The sequence below is a fragment of the Hibiscus syriacus genome, unplaced genomic scaffold (assembly GCF_006381635.1).
Source record: "Hibiscus syriacus cultivar Baekdansim isolate YM2019G1 unplaced genomic scaffold, ASM638163v2 tig00013960_pilon, whole genome shotgun sequence".
Taxonomy (NCBI): Eukaryota; Viridiplantae; Streptophyta; class Magnoliopsida; order Malvales; family Malvaceae; genus Hibiscus; species Hibiscus syriacus.
The window spans coordinates 1442638-1454708 of NW_024062312.1; the positions used below are offsets into that span (position 1 = coordinate 1442638).

Genomic DNA, 12071 nt, shown 5'->3' on the forward strand with positions numbered 1-12071 from the left:
TTTTCACCACAAAGTTTAAATTCGTCCCTAACATAAATTATTGCATCCGTTCCTGTTTGAGTGACATGGCCGGTGTTAGGGATTCATTTTTGTCTCTACATTCCCAAACCCCACCCACAATTTACCCTATATTTAACTCCATTTCCCTCCACCAATATTTCATTCTCATCATCTCCCTATATCTCACATCTTAAATGCTTCTACAACCATGGCTGCTGAGCTTGTTTCCTCTCGTTAGCCCAACCTCAAAAGCTATCCCAAAACCCAAACCACCACCATCATCCCGACACGAACTTAGTCGTCGGCTCGGGGATGTGGTACCCTAAGGCGCTATCCCTGGAACCAGACGATGATTCTTGGGAGGTTAGGGCCTTTGCCGAAGACACGGGTAATGCGATGGGGGCGACATGGCCGCCGAGGTCTTATACTTGCACTTTTTGCCGAAGGGAATTCCGTTCGGCTCAAGCCCTCGGCGGTCACATGAACGTCCACCGCCGCGACAGAGCTTTGCTCCACCTGGCACAGCCCGGTGGCCCGAACTCACCATCGGCTCAGGAATCCGCCAGAAATAGCGGCCTGTGCGTCCCGTACCAATTACATAACCCTAATGGGGTTTTCACTTCTCCACCTAGGAATGCATGGCCATTTCCACCATATACCCCTTTAGACTTGATGGCAGCCTTGGCGACATCGATAACCATTCCGGTGCCGCCTCCGGACAACTACAAGGAAACATCCTTTGAAGAGCTCGATCTAGAGCTTCGCCTAGGGCTTAGACGTTCAACAACATCTTGAAAAAAAAATTGAAGACAATGAAGAGAGGGATTTATTATTATAATTCAAGATGAAGAAAAGCAAAGGAACAAGATTAGGGTTTGAGTGATGTAGGGTTAAAGAGAGCAGTGCAGTGTCGTTTTCATGGTACAGGTTCTTTTTTTCTTTTCAGAGTGAGTCATAACTGTGTTTCTGATATGGGCATGTATTTCCGTGGGGATTATTTCAAATAAGGCCAAATTTCTGCAACTTGAAGTTACTTCTAAATGGAAAGTAAACTACTTTTTCTTTTACCGCACGTTAATGGATAACAATGGAGTAAATCTATACAAGGTAATATTACATAGTTTAAGCCATTCCACTCTACGAAGACCTCATCATGACTTCATGTCATTGAGTTATATAAGTTAGGATTCATTTACAGAGTAAATCTTTTAGTTTTATATAGATTTAAAACCGTTGAATGAATAAAAATATATAATTGATATTAACTCATGTTTTCAGTAAATACTAAATATCTTCTCATTTCTTACCGATAATCACAATCATCTGTTTTCACGCATCTAACGATTCTAAACATGTATATATAGAGAGAGGAAGAGAGGTAGGATCCAATTATACAATATAAATTTTTTATTAGTTTTACACTGATTTATGATCGTTAGATGGGTAAAAATATATTATTGAGATTAACAATAAAAAATGTGAATATATTCAATGAAAAAACAACAAGTTAATCTCACTAGTCTATTTTCATTTATCAAATGATCATAGATCAATGTAAAACTAAAAGAAAATTGACATTGTGTAAGTGAATCCACTTACAAAGTATAAAACGTTTTAGTTTTACATTTTTTTAGGATCGTTTGATAAGTGAAAATAGACGACTGAGATTAACTGTAAGAAATGAGAAGATATTGACCGAAAAAAATAAAGAGATAATCTTAGCTAGAGATGACATTGGGTTGGGTCAGATTTTTGGTTAACCAGATCTAATTCGAAAAATTAAGGACCTAATTTTCAGAGTATAAATCTGATCCAACCCAACCCAACCCAATATAAATTAAGGACCTGATTAAAAAACAATAGAAAGTGGAGGTATTATAACAATTATCCATTAATTTATATGAAAAAAATACACAATTACCCTCAGGTCGAGTCGGGTCAGAAGTTTTCTCCCTCGACCTGAACCTGACCGGCCTCACCCTTATATAAAATATGACCGACCCGATCCAAATTTGGATTTTTTTAAAAGTATGACCTTATCAGGTAAGGTCGATTGGGAATCCAATTGTTTCTGATTAAATTTTCATCTCTAATCTTAACTATTTATTTTCACTCATCCAACTATCCTTAAAACTATATAAAACTTAAAAAAATTACATGAATCCTAATCCTATACTAGGCATGATCCACCTAACAATATTTTTTTTTAAATTTTACACATTTTAAGATTGTTTAATGAAGATAGGAGAGAAATGGAGAGAGTGACCAGAAATGCTAGGATTGGGACATGAGATTCGGAGTAAATGAGCCTTTAAGCCATTATTTTATAAAAATATGATAAGATTTAATGAAAACTTCATAATAATTTTTTAAAAACTAATGACTATTTTACAATTTTTAAAAGTTCGATGGTTAAAACTATCGTTTGAGCTTAGATGGATGAGTTTTGATGTACTTGATCCTATATTTTCTGGGGTATAATAGTCGGTTCATGTCGTTTCCATTGGACTGTATCAAGCCTGCAATGCAACCCTACTTCCCAAAGCTGCTGCAGCTTCAGGTCTTCACCGCACGCAAATGCCCAAATGAAAAACAAAACCAACAAATAAGATCATTGCAAAACTTTCAAACCCATTTTCTTGTTTAATTTTCCGATCCCACTTGTACATTATTATATTCCTTTTACTCGACTCGAGATCTCGTATCTATAATTTCTTAGTCTATTAACAACGTACGCACACCATGCAAACAAAACTATTTGAACATAAATCTTTTAAGAAAAAATACTACCGAAATCATTTAAAAGATTCAACATGAATAATAATTAAATATCAAATATGTATACGTATGTGGTCCATTGTATAAATAGAGATGAACTGTGACCCACAAAACCCATGGCCTCAAATTGAAATTGGCTAATCTATATCTGCATACAGGGACGGTTGCATATAAAATATAAGAAAAATATCTAAAGTATAAGGTAAAATAAAATTTTTAGGGGTGCAATCGCATCACTTAGTACCTCCTCAATCCATCTCCTATATATATGGGGCATGATCCAATTATATTGTGTAAAACTCTTTTAGTTTTACATATTTCTAGAACCATTGAATAAGAGGAATTAAAGGTTTAAATTAGTAGAAAATGAGAATATATTCACTGAAAAAACGAGTTAATCTTAGTATTTAATTTCTCCCAATCCAACGATTCTAAAAAAGTATAAAATTAAACGAATTTTATACCGTATTAGTAAATCCTAACCCTATATGTATATTATTCTATGCTACCTATACATAGTTTTTACTCTTTTTTTACGTAGAAATCTATACAAAAGCAAATGGCCGTGGGAGCTGGCATGTCTGACGACAGAGAGTACCTTGCGAGAAGATACCGAATATGTGTATTTATGAGCCCTTTGTTTCTGGGACCCCACCCCTATCCGTATCCAACTAAGCACATTGCATTTATAGGCCTCATATGACTGTAAAACTACCAAGTACCACTATTTAGCCATCCTCTGCAACGTCCCCCACCCCTAGGGGCCCCACTTTTCCTTTTGCACTCATCATCATCATGCATTCGTAATATACACAAACATAAACCACCAAAGAGAAAATCCATCGACCATGAATTCAGTGTCCCACTCCCCACATCGATTTCATTTACACCAAAGAGAAAAATTTCGAAACGTAACTCGTTAAAAACTCTCTCATAACTAGATCGAGCATAAACTTGATAAAGACAGCGGAAGTGGAAAAGAGTGCTCAAAATTTTAATTATTCATAACCAAACTAGGGGTAAAAACAACAAAAAATTCAACACAAACTACTCACCATAAACAACCCTACCTCACACCAAAACCCAACCCTCATGGAAGGATCCGAGATTACATCGAAATAAAACCAAAACCTACGAACCACTCACAATTATCTCATGAACTTGGCTAGTCTAGTCAAATTGTTTCCCAAACTTGGGATTAATAACGTTACTTTTTTAATAATCTATCAACAAGGACTACTATGAATGTGGGATTATTGCCATAGGACGAGAAGGTAATTTAACTTAAGAAAAATATTAGGGGTTAATTTGTACAAACTTATCCATTTTATAGACCAATTTGATGGGAAAATTTTTGCGGTTATTTGTATTTTAAGCCAAAGTTGACATATGCATGCATGAATGGTGGGGTCTTTTAGTGGAAGAGTGAAAAAAAGGAAAGAAGAAAAATAGTAAAGAATAGTGGTGAGTGTGCATGGGGCTCATATCCCAAGACAGCCCCTCCAACAAAAACGTCAGTAATCATTTCCTATCTTATCTTCACCTGCATGCATGCATGTATGCATGGGATGGAACCACTGTCTTACTTTTATCTTTCTCCCTCTATGCAATGATATTTAGTTGCGGATTTAAAAATAATATTTTAAAATAAACACTATCAGTAAAATAAATATTTAATAGAAAAAAATTAAAATTTCAAGATAAATACATGTAATATGGATCCGTCGCTAGTGGCACTAGGGATGAACGTATGCAGCCCTTAAGGAGAGTATCTGTATACCTTTTTTTTTTTTTGAAAAACTATTAAATTTAATTAAATTCATTTGAGAATGAAAAAAAAATATAAAAAATTTATACCCATTTCGTTTTAAAGGAAGATTATAAAAATTTTGGATCTTATTTTTTAATTTATAGATCGTGACACTTCTATCAACCCGACAAACACCACGACCATACTCTTTTGATAGACCTCTGAGGTAATAGTGTTTTACCAAAGAATCTACATTTTCTGAACTTGTTTTAGGTTTAGTTCTCTAATTAAAGTAATTTGTTACAAAGCTTTAGCTCTACGAGTCGAAATAAAAATCATGTGTTTTTTGTTCAATTTTATTTTTTTAAAATAAAAATAAAAGACATATTATCGTTTCCTAATCCTCTTATAAAATTACAAACTCCACTTGTGTATAAATATTAATCCATATGTAGTGTTAAATTATTTTGAGTCGATTCGAGTTTATAAAAAACAAATCAAGTCGAGTTGAATATTTGAGTTTCTGTTTAAATTTAATTATAAATATTTTATTTGATTCTAATTTAAATGTTTTTTTATAACCATATACAATACATGTGTATTTCTTTATATTTTTTATATATGTGATATATATTTATGATACAGAGTCGAGGAACTCAACTCAAACTTTAAAATAATTATACTAATTACTAAAAATTCCGAGTCATTCGGGTCACTATTCGAGTTATTCAAGTTGTATTTTACAACTCGGTTTGAACTTGAATTTTTTTCGAGTCGATTCGAGTTTATGAAATTACAACTCGAAGTTAATTCGAATCGAATCGAAACAATCGATTTTTCGAGTCGAGTCAAGTTTTATTCACCCTACTTTGTACGTGATCCTCCTTAATACAAGATGTTCGTTAGAAGTAGGGAATCTAATTTCATTAAATTGATTACAATATAAATTTTCTTTGTATCAAATAATTATTCATATAAATAAACATTAAGAACTATAGTTATAAATTAATCGATTAAGTCTTGAAAATAGTACATAATCATAATCCTATTATATAGTATTTTACTTTCAACATTACTGATTTTTTATTTTTTATTCATAATTTTCTTATGTAATTCTTGTACGTAAAATATTATTATCTTATTTTATTAGTTAATTGTTTCTCCTACCATCATCTAAAACATACAGCTTATATTTTGCTTCGAATGAATTCATGATGGTAAGCTTAAGGACGGGGATGGACTTAGGCAGGATAAATAGAGATAATCGTCCTCCTAAAAATATAAAATTATTATATATTTTAAATTTTTTATATATTTTCTATTAAAAATTTATTTTTATCCTTCAAGAATTTTATAAATTTAATAACGCCACCTAAAATTTTATAAAAAAAAATAATGCGTCCTGCTTAAGGCGATGAATAGCACCAAACAGAACCACACATGCAATTCCGACAAAAGGATTCTTTATATCGAAGGGAACACTGATACTGCTATGTCTGTATTAACTTTTATTATGTCAGAAACCAATTATGAAGTTGTCCCATTTCTTCAGCTTTAAACTCATAAATTCATTATATATATATACATATATGTGTTGTAAGATTCTTATATCTAGGATAGGATAAAAGAGAGTGAAATATTGCCACATATGTTTCTAGAATTTTATATCAACGGTTGAATTTCTAGAATTTTAAAAAGAAAAAAACTTATAAAATTATAAAAGAAAATATAATTTTAATAAAAAAATATATAAAAAAATTAAATATATAATAATTTTAAATTTTAAGAGGATAACTGTTTCATCTTTCTCTCTTCTATCCCTAACTATTTCTCCGAAATTTGTACTAAAATGAAAGCTGTCTATCAGAATGCAGACGATGCTTCTTGGAAAGTCTGGGGCTCTGGAAAAAAGTTGGTGAGAGAAAAATTAAACGATCGTCTTCTTTCTTAAACTTATTTTTAGGGACACCCATATGTTCTTGTCGTTAGAGTTTGGCTATCGGTATGTCACATGTAAATCATAAATGAATCAAGTTTGAACGAATAAGCTTATGTTTGTGTTTGTTTGTTTATTTTTTAAGGTGTTCGTGTCTGATTCGTGTTCATGTAAATTTTTAATTTCGTGTTTGTTTATTTATTATTCACTTTGTTTTAATGTTCACGAATGTGTCCATTTAGCATTCACAAACATGTTTGTTTAACATTTGTTTAGTGTTTATTTAGTATTTATTTAGCGTTCATGAACATGTTCATTTGACATTCGTTTTGCGTTCGTTTATATATTTAATTTTTAGTTTTACCCTTTCATTTGTAAGCTAAAAAAATGATAAAATTACACCACTAGTGCTTAAACTCCTTAAAATTTACAATTAAATTTCAACTTTTATCACGTGTTCAATTTAGTCTCTACCTCCACCAATATTTAAAATATAAAAAATAAAGCGAAAATGAGAACCAAGTAGATGAGCTTGTCTGTGAACATAAACGAACTGAACACACTTATGTTTGTGTTCCTTTGTTTATTAAATGAACATAAAATTTTTTACTCATACTTGTTTATTTATCTTATCAAATGAACATAAACGAACATTATATAAACAATTCACAAACAGTTCATCGAACGCTCCTTTCATTTACACCTGTAATCTCATTCTTTCCTCTGGGCCATTTGTAATTGGCTCATACAAATCTTTGCAATAAAAATAATCTTTCATCATCGGTTTTCAATAAGAGAAATTATCCTTTGTGAGTTTAAACATGTACCATAATGAATAAGAGAAATTATTGACGAACATGTTCATTTAATGTGATTTTAATGGTACATGCACCACACGCCCAAAGGATGGACTCAGCTTGCCCTTAGGCTCAATCATAAGAGGATAAGCCAAACTACTAAAAAATCAACTCCAATCTGCAGTCCAAACCTTCGTCTGCAAAGGCCTCCACGCCCACATGGAGTTTGAAGAATTCAAGGAAGGAAAATCATTCATCCTTCCTCATACATCAACTTGGATCACAACAACCCAAGTCATTTCTGGGCCCAACTGTGAGATCAAATAAGATATGCCCAAAATTGAGTTTGAACCACCTTGAGCCCAATAATATGTAAAGTTACCTAGTGCTAAATTTATAAAGCCTGTGATAACTCGTTATCTTAGGAAAATTATTAGCTTTTTTAAAATTTTAGAATAAGGACAAATAGGTAATTAAATGTAACCTTTGATAATTTATCATCCTCCTCCCTTTCCTATCACGCCAACCACTTATCACATACCCTTGATAACTTGTCAAAACTCCTTACCCTTACTTATCATAAGCATGGGCGCCTATCAAGACCCCTTACCTCTCCATGTCGCCTCTTCATCTTCCAGAATGAAGATCTGGACCATCCATCCAGTTTTAAGAGCCCTTTCATGTCTTCTTTCATCTACACTGTCGGATCAAAGCTTCATCAAGGGCCACTATTCATTGTCACCTATGTCACAAGGATTTAGGATAGTTTTTTTGTTGATATTTATTGTTATTTTATTCATCATTCATGTTCCCACAAGGACTCCTCAAACACTTTATAAAAGAGGCCCTCCCCCTCATTGTAATAATCAGTTCCTTTATTTTATTCAATACAACGAGAGTTCATTTTTGCAAGAGCTGATTGTCTTGTGCTTTCGAAGCTTCTTTTTCTTTTAGTTCTTCCGAGTTCTTGAGAGAGAGATCTTCACACTCTGGTTTGCTTATTCATTACGATTATGAGGGCTGGTTAGAGCCTTATTATCGAGTTTGTCTTTTCATTATGACTAAGAGGGTTTGATAGGACACTTATCTATCTATTTCCCATCTTCCATCATCCTCTTCTTCTATCTCCTTCAACACGCCATCTTCACATACAAACCCTACGGTTCGCGTCAAGACCATACCTACCGAGGTTAAATTTTCAATTTAAATTTTCCATCAATCTGACCATCTGATCTTAATTTCGTCTTCACCTTCTCGATCCTTGTTTTCTTATATTTCCAATGAGTATTCATCCATCAAAATCCAGCAACCCTAGCTTTGGCTGCCTATCATAAAAAGGGAGACAAGTTGATTCTTTTATTACATGTTTTGTATTTAGGTTCAATTCTCTTACCCTTGTTTTCTCTTGTATTGATTTCTTCTCAATCTTCTTACCCTTGTTTTTTTAATGTCTTTAGTCTTGTTTCTTGTATATTTTTCAGCATCTAAAAATCCTAAAACCCTAATCTTATTGTCGCCCTTATTCACCCATTCAAAGCCATTCGTTTTTTTTATCGAGTCTAGAGCTTTCAAGGTTTATTCCCTCGACGAGAACAACCTTCTCATCATCCGCTACCGTTTCTCTATCATTTAGTTAATACATCTTCCTATTACAATTTTAATTAATGCCATACATGAATTTAGTTAATACATCTTCCTAATCATCAAATAAGGAGAGATGCACCTTACTGTACACGTTACGTAACGTTACTTAAAAAATTGTGATTTTAAAGGATAAATATAAAATAGATTTATTCCAACCGAAAAGGGGTAAATACTTGTATAACTTTTAGCTTGTGTCTTTTGTTTTAGTATGCAATTTGGTTTCTATTTTCTTGTGTAATTTATCTTCTGATTTCTGCACTAATTTGCAATTTGTTCTCATTTTTTGTTGGGTACGATTTGGCTCTTTAACAACGCAACGTTGGCATGCGTTCATTGTAAACTTGGTCGAAGAGACTCGAAAGCAGATGCAAGAAGTGAGAAGAGATGGAGTCCGAGTTCATCCAGTCATGAATTTAAATAGCGGTTTGGTTGTATAATAACGGATGTTATATAACGATAACAATATTGTCCGAAATTGTTATTGTCGAAAATAATGATGTGAAGTGGAATCACACTAATAGCAACAGATACCGACCATAATTTAAGAGATAATGGCCAACTGCAGCAATAACAGATCACTATTCACGGTGTAGTTTCGTTACGTTAAAAAAAAAAAGAAAATCAAACGAAATATAGTAAGATAAAGTGAATATATTCACTACCGTGATACCCGCAGTAGCATCTGCTATGTCTACAATTCCAATAAACATAAAGCAATCGTAATTTAAATCCTTACCTAAAGCTGTCGTCTGAAACCGATGCATAACAGGTGCAAAACTGATTGCTAAATATATCATACTAGCTTTGCCTAAAATGGCAACAAACATTGATTTTTTGGGGACATCAATGAGTTGTTTGTGGACTAAAAATGTCTTCTTATTACCAAACATAGAACCGGTGTACCTTTGTTTGCGGGTGCATGAACATGAATCCCAAACTCTTTTAAATTCATCTGCAAATACCAATCTTTTAACCTTATTTTCTTCAATCACCTCCCCAAAACCTCCATTGGAACTTCAATCACCTCCTCAAAACAAAAGCCATGAGCCTCAATTGCTGGACTTGCCCTATCTTGCAACGAACAAACTCGAGCAGCGACGTCGATTTCAGTAAGGAGAAGGACATTACTCAGTTTTGTTGTGTCAGGATAAGTAGGAGCTTGTCGGGAAATATGAGTCCTCAGCCTTACGAGCAACTAGGAAAGGATCCCGGGATTCCGACGAAGAAGATGAAGAAGGCCCCTCGCCGGTTTAATACGTTCGACACCATAAGTTACAGCGCGATGGGGTTCGAAGGCAACGGAAATGACGAGCCGAGATTGGTTAGGAGCTCAGGGATGAGGAGGGATTGGAGCATGGAGGATTTGAGGGGGAAAAGGGGATGAAAAGTGGGGAAAAGTTACGTATGAAGAATAATACCAAGAAAAATGAACCTATTTCAGTGCATGGTGGACGTGATCGATCATTGGATTTATTTCATTTTTTTTTATTGTATTAATCAACACATTATTTTATTCTTTACCAAGGTAATTGTTTTTGAATAAAGGATTCCGGTTTAAACAACGAAACTCTAGTTCAATTTTTATTATTTTTTTATCGTTTTGATCTAATTTTAATTCTCAAGACGAACGCATGATTTCAAGCTGTGGAAGACAAACTTAAACTTATAAGATTTTAAGCCCATAACAAAAGAAATTCAAGGAGAAACTGTTCCCTTGCTAATGATATTTATGAAAAATAATGGATATTTTAAAGGCATATTATTTATCATTAGGATTAGAGTTTTGAATAATACAATTGTTTTATATTCTTCTCCACGATATCTTTGAAACGGTGTATAATATGTTCGAAAGGATTAAGTGATGAATAAAAAATTAATATTCAAAATACACTACATGTAAATTTTGTCGAATAAAATAAAATATATTAAAACATTTCCCATCATTTAAAGTTGGATAAACAAAAATTATAAACTTTGAATGTGCAAATATTATGGGGACTAGAAACAAAATTAGACTTTCCCATGATTTAAAATTGGATAACTACATGATTGATCATTTTTGTTTAAATTTTGTACATTTTACCTTACTGAATTCGAAAAACATAATATTTGGTCATTTTTTTTATCTAATTAAGTTTTATTACTTTCATTTTTATTCAATTAAGATATGGTCACTAAGGGTTAAACTATACAAATGATCACTAATGTTTGAGTAAGTTTTCGTTTTCTCCATTGAGTTTTCAAAAATAACAAATTGGTATCTAAGACATCAAATAGGTCATTGAACAATAATTTTATAACATAAAAGTTACAAAATGGTCCCCAACTATAAGGTGTTACTTTTTTTGAGTCGCTTGACTATTAAAAATTACAAAATGATTATCTGACTATTCATATGTTATAAACTCGTCCTTTTACATTAAAAAATTGATGGTCCTCTAATCTAGACGTTAGCCTGCTAAATAGAATATGATAAAATATGATCCCATAACTATATATTTGAGTTTCATAGTCATTTAAGATTCTAGGATTAGATTTTATCATATTCCAGTCAGTAGATCAACGTCTATTTCAGAGGATTGTAATTTTTTTTAAGGAAAATGACGAGTTTGGAATATATGAATACTCAAGTGATCATTTTGTAACTTTTAATAGTTGAGGAACTCAACAAAGTAGTGACCTATAGTCAGTGAATCATTTTGTAACTTTTAATAGTTAGGGACTCAACAAAGAAATATCCTTTAATCGAGGGATCATTTGTGTACTTTACCCTACAAATTAATAGATTTTTAAAAAGAAAACATTCCCATACCAGACATGTCTATGTAAGGTAAAAAAATGAAAATTCTCTCTGGAATTTTCTCTCGCTCTCACACTCTCTTCCTGAAATTCTATTCTTGTGCCTCCGGCAAGGATGAGGATTTCTTTGGCCATCGACACCTTTCCAATGGTGATTTGATGCAAGGCTCATATTTTTGTCCATGGTTTCTGTTTATTCTTGTTTCCAGGTCCTGTTTTATGATTAACGTCATTGCCTTAGGGTTTTTATCTCTAGATCAATGGGCGCTTGTCGTGTATCTGTTCATGATTGTAATTGAAATTTCCATTGGTGCTGTAAGGGTTTGTCTGCGGTCCGATGGTCGTTGTTCGTTGTGAGAAAAGTGTC

The 12071-nt window shown here is 32.9% G+C and overlaps 1 protein-coding gene and 1 pseudogene across 1 annotated transcript; both read left to right on the forward strand.

Moving 5' to 3' along the window:
• Positions 1-208: 208 nt before the first annotated feature.
• On the forward strand, positions 209-795 carry LOC120206596 (annotated as a pseudogene).
• Positions 796-9947: 9152 nt separating this feature from the next.
• Positions 9948-10289, forward strand: LOC120206598. The gene has a single exon (XM_039206201.1). The coding sequence runs from the start codon at positions 9948-9950 to the stop codon at positions 10287-10289; it is 342 nt and encodes a 113-aa protein (XP_039062132.1).
• Positions 10290-12071: the final 1782 nt, after the last annotated feature.